Source organism: Erythranthe guttata, chromosome 6 (assembly GCF_056151865.1).
Source record: "Erythranthe guttata isolate IM_541 chromosome 6, IM_541, whole genome shotgun sequence".
NCBI classification, from domain to species: Eukaryota; Viridiplantae; Streptophyta; class Magnoliopsida; order Lamiales; family Phrymaceae; genus Erythranthe; species Erythranthe guttata.
In genome coordinates, this window is record NC_142538.1 from 11952246 (window position 1) to 11974134 (window position 21889).

The 21889-nt window shown below is 36.0% G+C and overlaps 1 protein-coding gene across 1 annotated transcript; it reads right to left on the bottom strand.

Annotated features, from left to right (window-relative positions):
- Positions 1 to 15348: 15348 nt before the first annotated feature.
- Positions 15349 to 18120, bottom strand: LOC105951187 (uncharacterized). Its single transcript, XM_088819020.1, has 6 exons — positions 17875 to 18120; positions 17162 to 17263; positions 16663 to 16728; positions 16508 to 16573; positions 15739 to 16211; positions 15349 to 15624 (listed from the first exon to the last, which is right to left on the bottom strand). Exons 1-6 carry the CDS (start codon positions 18118 to 18120, stop codon positions 15582 to 15584), a joined length of 996 nt encoding a protein of 331 aa, XP_088675146.1. The 3' UTR covers positions 15349 to 15581.
- Between the last annotated feature and the right edge of the window lie 3769 nt (positions 18121 to 21889).

The following is a 21889-nucleotide window of genomic DNA, read 5'->3' on the forward strand; positions in this document are numbered from 1 at the left end:
TAATTATTATTTATGAGTATTATAAATAGGGTAATTAGAATGTTACGTATTATGAAATTTAAGAATCAATTAATCTCCCTTTGTCTTCTCTTAATTCCCGTCTCTAATTTTTCTCCTAATTATAATTCTCCTAATTCATATCTCTCGGTTTCTTCTTAATTCTCGAACTATGTTTCTTTACTCAAATTACCACGTAACAATGAAGTCCGCAAAACAATGCACATAACTTGAGTAACTTCTTACTCAGTATTGGTTTTACCAACTCACATTCCGACACGTCCTTATTTATGCAATTTGGATCTCAATATAATCTTTATCTCCTAATTTGTGTGGATGATATTATAATCATTGGATCATCTGTAGCTGCTCAGCTGTCAATGCGTTTAACCCGAAACCCGAAATCCGAAACTATCACAACGGTTTTCTCTCAAGGACCTTGGTAATCTCTCTTACTTTCGTGGTATAGAAGCAATACAAGTGATGGATTATTTTTGTCCCAACAAAAATATATTGGCGATCTTCTACAACGTGTCAACATGACTCAAGCCAAACCTGTAGCCAGGCCTCTTGCTACAACAGATACTCTCAAACTTCATGATGATGCACCAGCTGATGCAACATTATATCGGCAAGCAGTTGGGTCGCTTCAATATTTAACTCTCACTCGCCCAGATGTGTCGTTTGCCATTAATAAATTATCTTGGTGTATGCATTGTCCATTATCAGTCCATTGAGTTGTAGTTAAACGTTTACTTCGCTATCTTGCTGACACTATTGATCACAGATTAATGTTACGGAAGAACTCAACTCAAACACTTCATGCATTTGCGGACGCATATTGGGCAGGTGATCCTACGGATCAGACTTCGACATCGTCTTATGTTATATTTCTTGGTGCCAACCCGATCTCTTGGAGCTCTAAAAAGAAAAAAAACGGTTGCTCGATCAATGACCGAGGCTGAATATCGTACGATCAGCAGCTGAACTTAATTGGATCATGAATTTACTTCAAGAATTACAAGTCTCCGTGCCTTCTCCCCTGCCATTTATTGTGACAACGTGAGTGCCACTTATATTTGCACAAATCCTATCTTTCACTCTCGCATGAAACACATCGCTATCGATTTCAATTTTGTCCGAGAACAAGTGACTGCTAAACGGCTTCCAGTATCTCACAAACACATATCTGATCAGCTTGCTGATTCGCTTACAAAACCTCTTGCTCATACTCACTTTCTCAATCATTGAAACAAGATTGGTGACCTTAACGGTCAATCAATCTTGCGGGGGCATGATAAGTCATCAGCTACATCTCCACCAAATAATCTTACGGATTCATCATCATCAATCAAGCTCGCTAACCATTCCAAGAATAAGCAGCACATCTTGAGCAAAGCCTAAAAATCATCTTATCATTATTGTGTATTATTATCTAGTATTTAATTCTTTAAATATTGTAACTGTCATTGTAAGAGCTTGCTGCTTGTACATATATATATAGGCTTGTATTGTAGAATAAAACATAATACGAATCATTTTCACTTCTCAATCCTTTCAGTTTTCCCGGATCACATTCCAAAGAATTGCTATTAAACTCTTCAACAAATTTAACTACAATTTCGGCAATAAAAGGTTTCAGATTCTTGCTCATTAATGAGCGAGGAACTTTCCAACATTAGATGATGATAGTTCTTTAGTGCCACTCTTGAATAGAACATAATATTTTATCATATTACATGTAATCATATGAAAAATTGAAATTTTAAACACATTTCGCATCTTAGTTTCGAAGCATGAAATTCTAAAAACGGATCGAATCCACATATCAATGAGACGAGGATGATGGAGGGGAGCGTGAACTACACAGACAATATGACCTACGGGTGTTTTCTCCCCGGTGGAGGCTCGTTAGCGACGAAGCGTGCATGCGGCGAAAGTGGTGGCTTTCGGATTCTCCTCTAGAATCGGAGTCACCTCGTGCAATTCGATCCACTTCTTCTGCAAGCACTAGATACAGAAAAGTCAGAATACAACGAATAAACGAGGAAAATAAATGGAGATCGTGGCAATGGCTTGGCGGCGCAGTGGCGGCCACAACGACGGTTGGGCAGCTGAGTGGAGGACGGTTGTGCGACGAGTTCGACGAAAAAAAATACTCCTATTAAAGAGAGTCGAAGACGATTGCGTTCTCCTACTTCACTTATCAGGTCAACCTGAACCTCCTTCAAAAAAACGGAGAAAAAAAATGTCACTGCAAGAAGAAATAGAATTAATGATACCATAATCTTAACATAATAAAAATTTGCTACCAAAAGTGCAGGCCCGACTTGAGCACAAGACAAATAAGGTATTTGCCTAGGGCCCCAATTTATGGGGGCCCATATATATATATATATTTTAGTTTTATGTTATATTTAATATATATTAACTAAAATTTTCTTACATTTAATAGAGAGTCCACATTAAATTTTTTTACATTCTTATCTTCTATAAAAAAAATGTTTATTTCCTTAATTTACTAGGGCCCACTTCACACAATCCCACTTTTCTCTCACTTTATTCCATAAATCAAGACTTTTCAGTTTCCCTCGATTCACGTTATATTCTTCGAAATTGCTTTATTTCTCCTTCATACTTCTCCCTCTTCTTCTTCTCTCTCTTCTTCTGTAAAAAAAATCCACAAAAAACTCTAGCCACTCAACGTGAAGCAAATGAAAATGAAAATAATGTTAATAACAAAATGATGATCTAATGATAATAACAAAAACTCTAGCCACTCAATTGGAACAACAATTAGATTATCATTTTCCTATGCGAGAAGAAAAAGAAAATAATGTTAATGATTCAAATGAAAATAATGCTACGGATCATAATGTAATTGAAGAAAATGCCGACTTTCTTGATAAATTTGATCCGGCAAATTGGATCAATATAAATACAAAATTTCGAGATTTACTAGTGGAAAAAGGTGTTAGAGTAGGTGACCAACAAGCCAACTTGTGGCTGTAGTCTTTCATATTTATTATTGTAATAAACAAACCTTTTTCGTATTAATGATAAAACACCTTGGCATTCTATATCCTTGTTCATTTGTCACAAGCATAGATATAGTCCAGTTATTACAAGTACTAGTAATTGATCGCTAGGATCGCGAGATATTTACTTTAGTATTATAACTGTAAAACGTGTTCCTAGTCGAAGGGTTACGCCACTAATGAGGATATCGGCCTTTCCCATTAAGAGACTAGAACTTAGTGTATGTGTACTGCATCTCATCAGTAAATGGTATTGTGATATCGGCATGCATAAATGGGTGCTCGTAAGTTGACGAGTTCACTGAACTCCCTCACCCTAGAAATCTCTAAGTGGTTCTCAATAATCGAGTTGAGATATCTATGGTATAGTTGTACACCATTAGTTCTTATGACCTAGACATCACCGTGACTTCACTAGAGGACCAGTTGTATCGTGACTTGTCCCTGAGTTCCACCGAGGACCGCCCCAAAGGCCAGTGTTCGTGCATTCCGAAATCTAGTGGGAGGTATGTGCATTGTAGTCGGGGATTCGATCGCTAGAATAGTCTTGGATGTCCTGTGTGTTCTCATAGTTTGTAATCTCTAAGTCTCTGGCCAGAGCTGACTAAGTGATGATTAGAGAATTTGATTCTCTAAGTCATGCACGTACCGATTACAACACTTAGAACGATCGCACATTCATTGAACTACTAAAGAGGTCTCGATGAACCAATGCCTCTAGTTCAATCGGGACATATGAATGGAAGGGATCGTAATGTACGCTAACTATATCAAAAGGTTCTTGCAGGCACTTCATTTGTATCTAGGGAATCATGACGCGTAGTTGCTAGACGCCAATCTTGATTCGTTGGGTGATTAAGATGAAACGAGCTTCATCTTAATCGTAACTCTAAGGGACAAGTTTTGACCACAAAGGATTGTGGGCCCACGGCTAGCTTACACCTGAACCATCGAGGGTCACACTGCTCGTGCACATGAGATCATTGAATAAACGATCAGAGATAAAAATGTTTTATCTTTGCATGATTAAGTCAATATGATTGGGTCCAACATTCGTAATTTGGAATTATGAATGAGAATAAGAAAAAGAAAAGAATAGGCGAACATCTTAGTGAACTTTCTAAATCGGGAAGTTTCCAAATTTAGAAAGTGCACTGAATTAGGGTTTCCACTTCTGGAAAGTTGGAAATCGAGAGTTGGCACTCGTAATGACGAGGACATTATAATGATTCCGAAAATGTAATCGTTACGATTTTCCGATCATTGAATTGAGAGAAACGAGCGAATAAAAGACTAACGAACTTAAGCTGTTGGGCCCGGTCCAACTTAAGCCCGTTAGGGATTTTATGCAAGACACTATAAATACTTGATTTATAGGTCTTGCACATACACACAACCCTAACAAAACCCTAGCCGCTCACACCTCTCTCTCGGCCGATCTCAACCCACGGCCACCACCGCCGTCGTCGTCGCCATCTTGCCGGAATCGGCCATCCCTTGGTCATCGTCTTGGTAGTTCTTTTCGTTTCTTCTGTTTTACTCTAACTATTTCGTGTCTAGTGCCACGTTTTGGTAGATCGAAGTATACGAGGTGAAATCCGAGAGGATGACGATCGAAGAATCGAAGAATCGAAGAAGCAGCTCCCGAGCCAACGACGCACGCGTCTCCACGCGGCTCCCGAAGACAACGCGTGAACCACACGCGTCGCCGTTGCTCACGCCGTCGCCGCCGCCGCTTCGCTGTTGCTTCCCCGGCTTGTACTGATTGGTTTCCGTGGTAATCTTGCTTCGTTTCGTGCGCCTACCTCACGCTTCAAGAGGTAATGTTTCGAATCCGTAGTTAATCGATTCATTTTAATTTAGATTAAATATATATGTTCGTATCGTAAGTATATTGTATGAATTTATGTATATTATGTGATTACATGAAATTTCTTTATTTACTGCGAGCATGATAATTTGATTTAATGCGAGCATGCTAGTTGCTTTAATGTCGATTAAATAATTCGCATGTAATGTCTTTTTTTTTTTTTTTAATTTCGCACGAAGCACAAAGGTACGCAATTAATTGTTTACAATTATCGCGCATGTGATTATGTGATTTAAACTCGTTAAATTTGCATAAAATTTTTGTTTTCCGCTGCGTACACGTGTCCGATTCCCAACAGTGGTATCAGAGCTCGTTGCGCAATTAATTGCGTTTTTAATATGCTATATTTTTTATGCATGTTCGATTTATTAAAGTAGTGATTGTTTTATTATGTAATTGGGAGTTTTCGAAGGTTTAAAATATTTTTGAAATATTGTTTAGAATTTTTCCAGCTTTAAAATTGTTTAAAATTGGAAAATCGGATCTGAAATTTTATTTACAACATCGGTTTTTGAATTTCCTCGGATCGAACCGGTCGAACCGGCCGATTCGATGGTTGTGTGCGATCCAATTGACCGAATCCACGTGGATTCAGGTCGGTCAGACCCGTTCACGGTCAGACTGACCCGGCCCGCTAATTTGGGTCAACTGGACCGGGCAGAACCGAACCGTTTCGGTCCGAATCGGTCAGACCGGTCGGGCCGAACTGGTTCACTGAAAAATAAAAATAAAAATAAAAAACAAAAAATATTTCTGATTTCTAAAATTAAACTTAAAACAAATTGATTTTAATTTTCGAAAAAATATTTTCAATTAATCCCAATTAGATAATCGGATCAACAATCATCTATTTTAGTAAATAGGTGTTAGATTAATTAATTAATTTAAATTGTTAAATTGATTTTAATTAATATAACACACATATAATATTGATTATACTTCAACTTAATTAATAGTACCTTAAAATAATTTGATTGATTTATGCTAGTTGAGGTCCTATAATTATTTTTAAAAACCCGATACTTAATTAATGTAATTAATTATATAGTTAGGTCGTATGTTCCTCTTAGGACAATATGCGTTTCCATATACCTTTAGAGAACATAGATGTAGGAATCACATAGACCAATCCGAACCTTCTGATGAGATAAAATATTTTAATAAAATCCCTCATTCTTAATCTAATTAGGAATTATTTCAAGCTATAAAGAAAAACCAATTTGTTGAATTTTTCTTTCCTTCTGCCAACGGTTGAATTATGTGTAGCCATTTACCGTAGTGCAGTAAGCCGTGTTAGCAGGGAGTGCTATGGTAAAGTAATTTGTAATTGAATTAACATAACGATGAAGGTAGCCATAGAAAAGGGTTATGCTAGATTAACGTGGTCGGCTAGATTAACTAGGGACTGCATTAGTTTGGCATAATTAAGTTCTATGAGCATCTTTGATTGGTAGGTTAGACTTGACACACGATGATTTTGAATTCGCGAGATTAACTTAGGTTATTATCAAATGTGAGAAAAATTTAATTTAGGGTCATATAATGGATATGATTGATTGTGATCTACCTTTGGGCAAATATAACCAGGCTAGATTAACTACGGGTTATATTTGTCTATTGGACATAAAGCCCATTAAAGAAAAATCGGTTTTCTCGTTTTTCTACTAGAGGGAAGTGAAACTCGATTAAATTAGTGGGAGAACAATTAAATAACATAAGTCCAAACATTTAATTGTAACAATCATTTAATACGAATCTCTAATAATCCTCTTCTCTTAACCTCTCAGATAATCATGTCTAAGAATCCCATGATGTCAATCCTCGACAATAAACTCAATGACCATAATTACCTAGATTAGTTGCGTAGTCTTAAACTTGTGCTAACCGTTGAGGGGCGCCTCTATGTTCTTAACGAGCGACTTCCTGCCACTATACCTGCCACAATGACTGATGTTGAAAAGGAAACTTATGAAGCATGGAATTACGATGACACTCATGCTATGTGTTATATGATAGCCGCCATGGAGCCCGCGCTTGCGAGGAAATATGAGTCTCACTTACATGCTTTCGATATCAAGGCTTATCTCGATAGCATGTATAGTGAGAATATTAGGGCATCGAGGTACGCTGCTACAAAGGAGTTGATCACGGCGAGACTGCGCGAAGGGACTTCGGTCCACGAGCACTGTCTCAAAATGATCACTCTCCTTGAAAAGCTAGTGAATCTCGATGTCACCCTCCCTGCCGAGCTCTCGTTGGATTTGATCCTATTGTCTCTTCCTAGTTCCTATGAATCGTTCATAGTGAACTTCAACATGAACAAACTAGATCCTCCCTTGGATGAGTTAATGAACATGTTGGTCAGTTTCGAGTCCACCATTAAGAAAGAGATGTCTGTTCTCATTGCTGCTACTTTTGGAAAGAAGAGTTATTCCCAAAAGAAGAGAAATGCAAGAGTTCCCTTCCCAAACAACAAGTTCGAAGTGGGTGAAACAAGTGGGGTCCCCAAGGCAAAGGTCAGCAAGCAAGTTGATGATGCTTGCCATCATTGTGGAAAGAAAGGACATATTGGCGCCGCAACTACAAGTTACCTAACGCAGAAACATTCAGAAAGGGGTACGTATTTCATTGACGTAAATTTGTCTATCAATTCTTGTTCTTGGGTATTGGATACGGGTTGTGGCACACACTTATGTAATGATTTCCAGCTAATGATAAGAAGTAGAAAGCTTAGAGCGGGTGAGACGTACCTAATGTTGGGAAATGGAGCTAGAGTTGCTGCTCAAGCCATTGGCACAATTTACTTAAATGTTTTAGATTCTAGTTTTCCTATTGTTTTGAACGATTGTTTATTTGTTCTGTCCCTCATTAGAAACCTTATTTCTATTCCTCTATTAGATATTGAAGGTTTTACTTTTATTTATGCAAATTCGATTTGCATTATACAAATAGATGAAAATTTGATTTGCAAGGGACGACTATTAAACAACTTATATGAACTAAATCCAAATGAAATACCTATTAATGTTATATCAGCAAAACGTAAGGAGATAGATCAAAACCCCGCACAACTTTGGCACGCTAGATTAGGTCATGTCTCTTTAAGAAGGATGAACGATTTTATTAATGAATGATTGTTCACTTTGGACGACGTGAAATCACTACAAACTTGTGAATCTTGCCTTAAAGGGAAAATGACCAAGTCACCCTACAAAGGGAAAATGGAGCGGGCCGAAGGTCTTTTGGATTTGATCCATACAGACGTATGTGGTCCACTAAGTGTTAGTGCGAAGGGTGGATACAACTACTTCGCTACCTTTACCGACGATTATTCTAGGTATGGGTACGTGTACTTAATGAAGTAAAAGTCCGAAACATTTGAAAAGTTCAAAGATTTTAGACACGAAGTAGAAAAGCAACTCGGACTAAGTATTAAGAAACTACGATCCGATCGTGGTGGAGAATACTTGAGCATCGAGTTCATTGACTATCTAAAAGAGAATAGAATACAATCTCAATGGACTCTACCTGGAACTCCTCAACTTAACGGAGTTTCCAAACGTCGGAATAGGACCTTATTAGATATGGTTCGATCTATGATGGTGTTCACCAACTTACCGGCATACTTGTGGGGTCATGCACTTCGCACTGCCGCGTAATTGCTGAATAGAGTTAACACTTTGGCATTTCCGAAAACCCAACTTCAAACATATTAGGATATGGGGTTGTCCCACTTATGTGAAGCGATTAGTGGGAGATAAGTTGGATAGTAAATCCGACTTGTGCTACTTTGTGGGGTATCTCGAAGACTCAATGGGATACGAATTCTATTATGCCAAGGAAGGAAAGACGTTTGTTTCGAGAAATGCCACCTTTTTGGAAAGGGAGTTTCTATCCGATAGAAAAGGCAGCATGATAGAACTTGAAGTAGTTCAAGAACCGCAAAGTGAAGTTCAAGCGCAAGAACAAGTAATCGAACCAATACAATAATCCACTAGTATACCTCCTGAACCTACAGTGCGTGGATCCGAAAGAGTTCGGAAAATGCCAGATAGGTTATTCCTCCTCGAAAATGATGAAGATCATGTTGATCTTGGACAAGATCCGCAAGAACATACAATGAGGCCGTCTTGGATGCGGACATGGGACATTGGCTAACTGCCATGAAATCCGAAATGGACTCCATGTACTCCAACAAGGTGTGGACCTTGGTAGATCCACCTAAGGGAATAGTTTCCATAGGCTGCAAGTGGATCTATAAGAAGAAAATTGGAGTGGATGGAAAGGTATCGACTTATAAAGCTAGATTGGTAGCGAAAAGATATACTCAAAGGCAAGGTGTTGACTTTGAGGAAACCTTTTCACCGGTCGCAATACTAAAGTCCATTAGGATTTTGCTGGCCATAGTTGCGTGGTACGACTACGAGATATGGCAAATGGATGTGAAGATCGCTTTCCTTAATGGAGACATTGAGGAAGAAATTTACATGGCGCAGCCGGAAGGCTTCATATCTTCTGGAAGTGAGCAAAAGGTTTGCAAACTCCAGCGATCCATTTATGGATTGAAATAAGCATCCCGTAGTTGGAACATTAGGTTCGACTCAACTATCAAAGAGTTTGATTTTGAGAAGAACCTGGAGGAACCTTGTGTATACAAGAAGGTTATTGGGAGGGCAGTATTATTTTTTGTGCTTTATGTTGATGACATTCTACTCATTGGGAATGACGTAGGAATGTTGCAACAAACGAAAGCATGGTTGTCCACATGTTTCTCAATGAAGGATTTGGGAGAAGCATCTTATGTATTAGGAATACGCATCTATAGAGATAGAGCAAGAAAGATGCTTGGGCTTATCCCAAAGCATGTACATAGACACCGTTATGAAACGGTTTAGCATGGAAGAATCTAACAAGAGATTCTTGCCAATGTCCCATGGGGTTCGTCTCCCGAAATCCATGTGTCCTCAGACACATAGTGAAATCAAGGAGATGAAAAGGACGCCTTATGCTTCTGCCATAGGAAGCATAATGTATGACATGCTGTGTATGAGACCCGATATTGCGTATGTTGTGAGTGTCACAAGCCGATATCAGTCTAACCCCGGTCCAGCTCACTGGAAGGCCGTAAAGGATATCCTCAAGTACTTACGAAGAACTAAGGATATATTTTTGGTCTATGGGGGTGTCGAGTTGAAATTAGAGAGCTTTACCGACTCTAGTTTTCAATCGGATGTGGATGACTCAAACTCGAACTCGGGATTTATATTCACGCTTAATTGTGGTGCCGTGTGTTGGAAGAGTTCCAAGAAAAGCACGACGGCCGATTCCACTACCGAAGCTGAATACACTGCAGCGTTCGAAGCTGCAAAAGAAGGGACTTGGATAAGGAAATTCATCCAAGAGTTGGGTGTCATTCCTAATGCTAATGATCCACTACCGTTGTACTGTGATAACACCGGAGCCGTGGCGCAAGCTAAGGAGCCGAGATCTCATCAGAAGTCCAAGCATATTCTGAGGAAGTATCATGTGATCCGAGAGATCATTGATAGAGGTGAAGTTAAAGTAGAACGAGTCACCTCGGAAGAGAACGTTGCAGACCCCTTCACGAAGCCTTTACCAAGGTCGGTCCATGAGAAACATCGAGAGTCGATGGGATTGTGATTCATGGGTAGTTGGCTTTAGTTCAAGTGGGAGATTGTTAGAGTAGGTGACCAACAAGCCAACTTCTGGCTGTGGTCTTTCATATTTATTATTGTAGTAAACAAACCTTTTTCGTAATGATAAAACACCTTGGCATTCTATATCTTTGTCCCTTTGTCACAAGCATAGATATAGTCCTTATAGTTACTACAAGTACTAGTAATTGATCACTAGGATCGTGAGATATTTACTTTAGTATTAAAACTGTAAAACGTGTTCCTAGTCGAAGGGTTACGCCACTAATGAGGATATCGGCCTTTCCCATTAAGATACTAGAACTTAGTGTATGTGTACCGCATCTCATCAGTAAACGGTATTGTGATATCGGCATGCATAAGTGGGTGCTCGTAAGTTGACGAGTTCACTGAACTCCCTCACCCTAGAAATCTCTAAGTGGTTCTCAATAATCGAGTAGAGATATCTATGGTATAGCTGTACACCATTAGTCCTTATGACCTAGACATCACCGTGACTTCACTAGAGGACCAGCTGTATCGTGACCTATCCCTGAGTTCCACCGAGGACCGCCCCAAAGGCTAGTGTTCGTGCAGTCGGAAATATAGTGGGAGGTCTGTGCATTGTAGTCGGGGATTCGATCGCTAGAATAGTCTTGGATGTCCTGTGTGTTCTCATAGATTGTAATCTCTAAGTCTCTGGCCAGAGCTGACTAAGTGATGATTAGAGAATTCGATTCTCTAAGTCATGCACGTAGCGATTACAACACTTAGAATGATCGTACATTCATTGAACTACTAAGGAGGTCTCGATGAACCAATGCCTCTAGTTCAATCGAGACATATGAATCGAAGGGATCGTACTGTACGCTAACTATATCAAAAGGTTCTTGCAAGCACTTCATTTGTATATAGGGAATCATGACGCGTAGTTGCTAGACGCCAATCTTGATTCGTTGGGTGATTAAGATTAAACGAGCTTCATCTTAATCGTAACTCTAAGGGACGAGTTTTGACCACAAAGGATTGTGGGCCCACGGCTAGCTTACACCTGAACCATCGAGGGTCACACTGCTCATGCACATAAGATCTTTGAATAAACGGTCAGAGATAAAAAAAAATTATCTTTGCATGATTAAGTCAATATGATTGGGTCCAACATTCGTAATTTGGAATTATGAATGAGAATAAGAAAAAGAAAAGAATAGACGAACATCTTAGTGAACTTTCTAAATCGGCAAGTTTCCAAATTTAGAAAGTGCACTGAATTAGGGTTTCCACTTCTGGAAAGTTGGAAATCGAGAGTTGTCACTCGTAATGACGAGGATATTATAATGATTCCGAAAATGTAATCGTTACAATTTTCCGATCATTGAATTGAGAGAAACGAGCGAATAAAAGACTAACGAACTTAGGTTGTTGGGCCCGGTCCAACTTAAGCCCGTTAGGGCTTTTATGCAAGACACCATAAATACTTGATTTATAGGTCTTGCACATACACACAACCCTAACGAAACCCTAGCCGCTCACAACTCTCTCTCGGCCGATCTCAACCCACGGCCACCACCGCCGTCGCTGTCGCCATCTTGCCGGAATCGGCCATCCCTTGCCCGATCATCTTGGTATTTCTTTTCTCTTTTCGTTTCTTCCATTTTATTCTAACTATTTCGTGTCTAGTGCCACGTTTTAGTAGATCGAAGTATACGAGGTGAAATCCGAGAGGAGGAAGATCGAAGAATCGAAGAATCGAGGAGCAGCCCCTGAGCCAACGTCGCACGCGTCTCCACGCGTCGCCTGAAGATAGCTCGTGAATCATACGCGCTGTCGTTTCTCACGCCGTCGCTGCCCCGGATTGCACGGATTGGTTTCCGTGGCAACCTTGCTTCGTTTCGTGCGCCTACCTCACGCTTCAAGAGGTAAAGTTTTGAATCTGTAGTTATTCGATTCGATTTAATTTAGATTAAATATGATGTTCGTATCGTAAGTATATTCTATGAATTTATGTATATTATTTGATCACATGAAATTCGTTATTTACTGCGAGCATGATTATTTGATTTAATGCGAGCATGCTAGTTGATTTAATGTCGATTAAATAATTCGCATGTATGTTGTTTTTTTTTTTCGCTGGAAGCGCAAAGGTACGCAATTAATTGTTTACAATTATCGGGCATCCGATTATGTGATTTAAACTCGTTAAATTTGCATAATTTTTTTGTTTTCCGCTGCGTACACGTGTCCGATTCCCAACAAAAGGTCCTATTAGAATTACTAATATAGATTTTCCAAAAGATCGTGATGGTAGACATTTCTCTATTTCAAGTTATATTCGAAATTTACCTAATCGCGAGAAATATGATAGGAGATGACTCGTATATTCAAAAAGTGTAGATAAAGTATTTTGGTTTTGTTGTAAGTTGTTTAGCATTAAAACTACTTCAAGTAATTTTTTTGGTGGCGGAGTTAATGATTGGAAAAATATTAGTACTATATTAAAAACTCATAAGACATCTAGTGAACATATTAATTGTATGATTGGATGAATTTAGAAACAAGATTACGAAGCAATAAAACAATTGATCATAGTATACAAGAAAACATAAAGAGAAAAAGAACATTGGAAACAAGTATTGAAAAGAATTATTGCGGTTGTGAAAACTTTAGCTAAAAATAATTTGGCTTTTCGTGGGACAAATGAAAAAATTTATGACAATAACAATTGAATTTTTTAAGTCTAATTGAAATGATTGCGGAATTCGATCATATAATGCAAGAACACCTTAGGCGCATTAAAGATAGGGAAATACATATTCACTACCTCGGGCATAATATACAAAATGAATTGGTGCATATGTTAGCTTGTGAATTAAAAAATAATATCATTAAGAGAATTAAAATGACTAAGTATTTTTCTATTATACTTGATTGTATTCCGGATACAAGTCATCAAGAACAATTGTCTCTTATTTTAAGAAGTGTGAATGTATCTATGTATCCAATTCAAATAGAACAATATTTTATAGATTTTTTAAAAATAGATGATACAACGGGAAAAGGTATTTTTTATGAACTTCTAAATGTAATAAAAAATCTTGAACTTGATATTGATAATGTGAGAGGTCAAGGATATGATAATGGTTCAATCATGAAAGGTAAAGAGCAAGGTGTGCAAAAAAGATTGTTAAATATAAATTCTAGAGCATTTTACACTCCTTGTGGTAGCCATAGTCTTAATTTAGTAATTTGTGACATGGCTAATTCTTGTCATAGAGCTATATCATTCTTTGTAGTCATACAACGTATATATACTATATATTCTAGTTCCACAAAGAGATGGAAAATATTGATGGATAATGTAAAGAAATTAACAGTTAAACCATTGTCACAAACACGGTGGGAAAGTCACATTGAAAGTGTTAGAGTCATCAAAAGTCAACCTATCGAAATAAGAGATGCTTTGATTGAATTGGGAAAACTTTCTTAGATCATAAAATAAAGAGTGAAGCTCAATGCTTAGCCACTAGTGAGATTGAAAATTTTGAATTTTTACTTAGCATGAATATTTGGTTTGAATTATTACATGTCGTTAATTGTGTTAGCAAAAATTTACAATCTAAAGATATGCACATTGATTCCGCTATAGATCACTTGCAAGGTCTTGTATCATTTTTAGAGGATTTTAGAGAAAATGGGTTTGAATTAGCTATTAATACTACTAAAGAAATTGCTTTAAAGATGGGAATTGAACCAATATTTCGAGAAAAACGTGTGATACATAGAAAAAACAATTTGATGAAACTCAAAGTAATGATACTATATTATCACCCGAAGAATCATTTAAGATAGAATATTTCTTATGTATCGTAGATCAAGCTATCTCTTCAATTAAAGCTAGATTCGAGCAGTTTAAACAATATCAAAATGCATTTGGATTTTTATTGAATATAAAAAAATTAAAGTCTTTAGATGATAACACTTCGAGAGAAAGTTGTATTAATCTTGAAAATTCTTTACAACATAACTCATTATCTGATATTGATGGTTCAGATTTATATTATGAATTAAAAGTGTTAAGAAAAGTCATACCTTCCGAAATAGATAAACCAATTGATATACTTAATCATATAAAAGTTATTGATTCTTATCCTAATACGTGTATATGCTATAGAATAATATTTACAATACATGTAACCGTTGCTTCAGCCGAAAGGAGTTTTTCAGAATTAAAATTAATAAAAACATATTTACGTTCAACTATGTCTCAAGAACGATTAAGTGAATTGGCTATTTTATCTATAGAAAATATTTATTAGAAGAACTAGAATATGAAAATCTAATTAATACATTTACATCTATAAAAGCAAGAAAAATAAATTTTTACATACGATAAAAAAAAAAAAAAATCAGGGCCTCATTTTTGGGTTTCGCCTAGGGCTCCCAATATCCTAAGGCCGACCCTGCAAAAGTGACAATCTATTTTTATTGTCACTATATAACATTAGTGATACATTGTCTGTTGCAACCATAGCACAACGTTTATTACCTAATTATTTGAAAATTAGTGTTGTCGCTTAATTTTTATTTTCTTGTAGTGCGTAAAGTATTGTTATTATTATTGAATCGTATGTGAAATGATCGTTAAAAAAAATCAACGGATTGTAAGTGACAGTTCGATCCATATAGGTTTCGAAATGAAAGAAACGATATGGAGAAAAGAGGAGTCAATATTAAAACCTTAAAATCAACGGATGAGATCAATTCTAGCTTTAAAATGATTCGATTTCGGTTCCGGTTTCTAACTTTAAAATGATTCGAGAGCAGAGAATCATATTATTCTTAGACCATTTATAAGTACAATCATAAAGTGCATGTATTATGCCAAATTTCAAAACTGAAGGAAACAAATAAAAGAAAAAGAATAACAAAAAACATATATGTACAGTCATATATCTTTTAGTCCTAAAACCAAATACCCAAAAAGGACTTGCATTTTTCTCCAACCCACTACATAGTGTGCCGATTTTAGGGGTAACCTTGGAATTTTGCAATTGAACTGCTAGTGTCCCTGCATTCAATATTTCAAACATGCTCTTAAAATTATGAACAAATATATATATTATATATATAAAAAGAAAAAGAGAGAGAGAGGGAAAAGATTAAAAAAAAAAAAAGGACGAACCGTTCGCTCGATCCAGAGTGGCTGGACCGGCTTTCCCTAGCAACATTGTCTAGGAGTTGACTTGGTAGCACTCCAGCTGGGGTTGTACCTTGTGCTGGACTAGTTGTACATTGGGATACAGAGGTCGGAAAGCTGATTCCATGCCATGGTGGAATTACATAATCCCCTGGATAATTTTGAATTGAAGAATGAGCTGGTTCCGGTACTAATCGACGTGATGAAGACGATGTTGCAGATAATCCCGAGACGGGTGATTCCATTGCATATGGATAATTAAGTAATCCCGAATGGTTCGTCGGAATTTCAATTCCCATTTCGAACCCGTAATCAATTCCAGTTGGATCGTCATTTGGCGGGAATTGAGGATGGGTTGGAATCTGGATTCCGGCTGGTAATTGAGGCATCGTCGGCAGTGAAGAGTGGAGCGCGGAGAAATTGCCTCCTGATCCCATAAATGACATCATCTCGTTCTCCTAAAATTAGGATTTTATTGCAATGTGTGTTAGGAAATTTATATACATCTATAAATTAATATAATTTTGACACAAAATTCTATTAATTTAACAAAATGTTAAATTATCGAATTAATAATTTAGCATTTTATCACCGAATTGGGACTCTCTAGATATTATTATTCAAGTGAGATTATTAATTTATCGATGTTCTTCAGTATATAAAATATATATATATATATATATATATATATATATATATATATATATATATATATATATATATAGAATGTGTAGATTAAGGGAATAGAATTCACCTGAACTTGATGTTGTAAGGTCCTTATATACCTGATAGCTTCATCAAGAACATGTCCTTTCCCACTCTTCAATTGGACAATAGATTATGTATCACATGAGAGAGAGAGAGATAGCAAACAAATATTAACCCTTAAAAAAGGGTAAAAAAGAAAACCTTGTCACAGTTGGGAATCAATTGTTGGAGAGCTTTCATTTTACCCTGAAGTTTTTGCCTGCGCACCTGTTCATGCACAGTATTATTTATAAGATTAATCGGTTATAAATACTAGTATTAAATTACAAAAAAAAAACCCTGAACTTAGGCTAAATAACAAAAAATACCCCACATATCTATAATAACCAATACCCCCTCTCTGATTAACTGTTGATCGAGTTTTTTAACAGAAAATGTGTGCATTATTTTATACCTTCTGTTAAATAGGTCAGAATTAAAAGAAAATATCTGAAATTGTGCAGAGTGATCTATTTCACTGGAATGAAAAATAATTCCGTGAAAAGTCACACATTAAAGGGTTGGTGTAAGACGGAAACAAATCTCAGAGGGTTTTTGATAATTACGAATAGGTGGGGCGTTTTTTCGTGATTTACCCTAAAATTCAATAAAAAAAATGGGGGTTTAGTTTTCTGCATGAGTTAAAAGTGAAATTACTCACCTTCTCATTCAGGTTATGCAAATAATTAGAACGCTTTCTCTTTTGTTGTTGGCATAATTCCCCACCTGTCTGATCAGGTTCATTTTCTTGTACTTCATCTTCCTGCAACCAAAATAACAAATCCAAACATATTAACTAAAACTCATATGTATTTATTTTATTGCTTAAAACTAAAATCGGACGGAAGTCACGGAACAGATCGAAAATAACTTTTTCCGAAAGCTAAAAATGTGTCCCAATTTTCATTCCAAAAAAATCAGAATTCATAAATCCATATGTTTCGGAACTAAAATTGAATCGAACATTGGAATTTCCAATAATTGTATAAACAATATAATTCCATTCTTTTCCCAAAAGAGGAATGAAAAATAAGTTCCAAATTCGGATACTTTCGGATCGGAATCAATGGAATTCGGAAATTTCGGTTTCGGATTTTTTTTTCTAGTAGAGGAGGATTTATAATTGTCTGCTAGTAATTGTGAAAGTCGGATAGAACGAATCGAAATTAACTTTTTCGAAAATAAATTATTTATTTTAGAAGTACAAAATCAATTTCAATTACAAATCTAGAATTATCAGAATCTAATAATTTAACTAATTAACTAATTAAGTCTTCAAATTAATTAACTCACGTGGAGCAATATTTCTTCAGTTAGCATTTCCTCGTGCAGGTAATGATGAGAAGTAGAAAACGTGGCACTTGATTTTAATACCTTTTCCAAATCATGAAAGATAATCTCCTCCGAAAATGGATATTCGCCGGGATTCATTTGTTGGAACGGAAGAAATTCCGCAACCGTCGTCGCCGGAGTTATTTGCATATTATAAGGACCACCACCACCACCTCCTGCTTTTTCATCATGGTCGTCGGAAGTTATAGGTACGACGTCGTCGTCGTCGTCTTGAATCATGGCCGTAAATCCAGTTGGCATATTTTCATCACAATTTTGATCTTCCATTCCTTGTGAACTGAATTTGTTTTTTTTTTCCCCTTCTATCATGAGATTACTAGTTGTGCCTCAATTATATTTTGTTTCACGAGGCTCAAATGTATCTATATGTATGTATAGATTAGTAAAATGTAAAATATTTATAGGAGGCGGCAATACTAGGCGTACAAATATTCAAAAATTAAACAAATTTGTTTTTTTTCAATTATTAAATTAGGTAAATAGAACATCATTTAAACTTCTCTGGTTACAAGCTGTTGCAAATGACTTTATTGTGATATATCAGCACATAATCTTCTTGTCATTGATGGGGTTAGCGTCCGTTATTTTTTCTTTTAAAATCAACAGTGTGTGTCACCGTCAAGATACTACATTTTTTTAGATGACCCCTTGTGCTTATTTTTTCCCCTTTAACTATTTGCAAATGACCACCTGAATTTTCGCACGCGCAACAGAAAAAAAACTAACGGACACTACCCTTATTAACTATACAAGGGGTTATGAATTGATATTACTAAGCGTAATTAAAGTGGCTCATCTGCAAAAACTAGTAATTAACCACAAGAGGTTTAAATACTATTTATCCTTATTAAAAAAAGAAAAGGAAGCGGTGGATGGCCTTGATATATACATTGAATGAGATTGCTTAATGGACAAGAATATTTAATTTAATAGGGAATTGCAATTTTTGTTTGGATACGACGACGGTGACCACATTGATCTTTTTTCCGGCTATCATTTGTTCCTTTTCAATTACTCTTTAACTTCCTTTGATGGATAAGAAAATGCCTTTGACGTGTGGTTTCTGATTACAAATTTTGTCATTTGACTCTTTATATACATATGGGTGCAAATTTAGATCGTATGACCTGTTTTAATAAGAAAATTGGATGTCATAGGATGATTGACATCTTATATATAAAAGAAAGAAACCCTAGACAACCCTAAAAAACCCTAATGGTAATTCTATATTTATTTATTTTTTAATATTTTTTCTGTACTAATTTTCAACAAGTATTCTCAAATCTTAATAGATAAAGATAGAAATTCGATTTGTTAAATCTAAACCTATTTATTTTGATTATAAATCCTATCTTATATATAAAAGAAAGAAACGCTAGGCAACCCTAAAAAACCCTAATGGTAATTCTGTAATTATTTATTTTAATATTTTTCTGTACTAATTTTCAACAAGTATTCTCAACTGTATTATTAAATTTTACTATGCTAAAGTACTATATTTTCTTATTATGTATTAAATTGATGTTTTTTTTCACTCTTGAAATAATAACCCGTGCATCGCACGGGGAAAAATGGCTAGTGTGGATAATTTAAATAAAAATATAATTAGGATTCTAATAATTGAAAAAAAAGAAAAAGAAAAAGAAAAAAGAAAACTCCAGCATAACCCGTAACCTCTCTAACCCTAATTATAATAGCGTGATTTATTAAGAGTTATGACTTAAGAGTGCCACATGTCAAAAAACTGAAATGTTCAATGTCGTTTCAATTTTACTAATGTAGTTTTGACTTCGAACCTGATTTTGACATATTTCTATTTTGATTTTGGCAAAATTTGAAACACGAAAACTGTAGTCCTTTGGGTTAGGGTTGTTCATGAGTCGGGTCGGTTGAATATCGGCCGATTATCGGCCCGACCCGACCAACCGACTATTGCAAATATCCAAAACTATTACCGGCCCGACTATTGTGGGTCGGGTAACGGTTGGCAACCGACTTTGTCGATTGCCGAAACAGTTCGGTTGCAAATTACCGGCCCATATCGGCCACATTAAAAAAAAAATCAGATTTTTCAATTTATGAGGGAAAAAAAAATACTATTCTCATTAAATCATTCTCGAGAAAAACTTTATTTTTTTTCACTCATAAATAGTATTCTAACAAATATAAAGATCCCACATATTTATGTTATAGATATATTCTGGCTTGTATCTTCTCATTTGGCTTCTTTGATCTTTGTTTAACGTGAGATATACAAAAAAAAAAGAACGAGAATTCTTCCTGGACAATCAATGAGATTCTAATATTTGGAAAAAAAAGGTCTGATTCAATGATTCAACTACTTCAAATACAAAAACACATTCTAAATATTAGCATCTCCCAAAAACTCAAACATTATTGCTCAAAAATTAAATGTAGGGTCAAAAGGCTAGAAAAAAAATAATATAAAAATAAAAGTCGGTTGGTCGGGTAATATCACCCATCCCAGGGGCGGACCCAGGGGGTTTTGGGTGGGGGGACGAAAAAAAAATTTTGGGGTAAAATGGTATAAAATTTAAACTTTGGGGGGGCTAAAGTGTATAAATTAATACATAAATAAGCCAAAATATTAAAAAAATAAAAAAAAAAAGGTAAAAAAAAAATTTTCTGCAGGGGCGGGTGCCCCCCCAACACAAGGCTTGGGTCCGCCCCTGACCCAACCGAATTTTCAATATTTCAGAAACCATAACCGACCCGACTATGCATGGGTCGGTTGATTTAATCGGCCTGACCAGAACGGGTCGGTTGATGGGTAATTATCGGCCGCAGTAGTCGGGCCGATAATGGGTCGGTTGTCGGGTAAAACCGACCCATGAACAACCCTACTTTGGGTTAGCTTTCTAATCCAATTTAAATCCGCTAGATTGGATGTCGTGTGACAAAGTTATGCATGAATGAGTCACATTTTGAATTTTAGATACCTCAATACATTAAGTTGTGGGCAGTATCCATTGATTCATGTATATCTTTCTCTTCAGACATCTAATTTTGGTGATTCAAGTTGAATTAGAAAACTAACTCAGAATACTACAAATTCTATTTTTCGGGTTTTGCAAAATTTGGAATTAAAAATAATAAAAATCACGGTTGAAGTCGTAACGATATTATTAAAGCTCGGACGACATTTATCACATCCCGTCAAAAAATTAGTGGAATCCAATTTATATTAAATATCAGCTGATCCGCTCATAATTTAGAGGGTGTTTGGCTAAGCTTATAAGATGTTAAAAGGAGCTTATAAGATGTTTTAAAGCTTATAAGCTCTTTCAAAGCGTTTGGTAATTTTTTTTAAAAAGATCTTATTTTTTCAAAAAATAAGCTGTTGGAGAGCTAATAAGATCTTTTTAAATAAGTACCTCTACCCCCACCTTTTTATTTAAGATCTTATAATGAGTAAAAATAGGAAATAAGCTTATTATCCAAACACTCTAAAAATTAATCGTAAAAATAAGATGTAACAGCTTATCAGCTCTTAAAACATCTTATCAGACGTAAGAGCTTAACAGCTGTTTAAAATAAGTTTAGCCAAACACCCTCTTAATCTGTATACATATATGTGGTAATAATAAATGAATTAATTAAAGGGTAAATTACACCCACACCCTTGAGGCATGCTAAAATAATTTTAAGGTCTATGTGGTATCGATAATTACAATCACCCCCTGAAACATAGTTAGAAACTTTAATGAAATAATGCATTTGATACGTTTTGTTGATAGAATTCTAACATACTATTACTTTTAGCTAGTGGTGGAGACAACATAGAGTTAGGAGGTGACATGGTTCTCCCAACATTTCTTAAATCACTCATAGTTCTTTGTTCTTTTCACCACTTCCTGAACTAATAGTCCGTTAATCGGAATAACCTATCCAATGCATTATCCCACGAGTTTCTAACTATGTTTCAGAAGGGTGAGTGTAATTATTGATACCACAAAGATCTTAAAGTTATTTTACCATATCTCAAAAGTATGGATGCAATATTCCCTTAATTAAA

What these genes read in the sequence shown, in the direction of transcription:
- LOC105951187 (XM_088819020.1), bottom strand. Translation starts at nt 18,120, where the DNA reads ATGGAAGATCAAAATTGTGATGAAAATATGCCAACTGGATTTACGGCC. An exon ending in TGCATAACCTGAATGAGAAG is followed by an intron (nt 16,729 to 17,161) that starts GTGAGTAATTTC and finishes GTGCATGAACAG; the next exon opens with GTGCGCAGGCAAAAACTTCA. An exon ending in CACTCTGGATCGAGCGAACG is followed by an intron (nt 15,625 to 15,738) that starts GTTCGTCCTTTT and finishes TATTGAATGCAG; the next exon opens with GGACACTAGCAGTTCAATTG.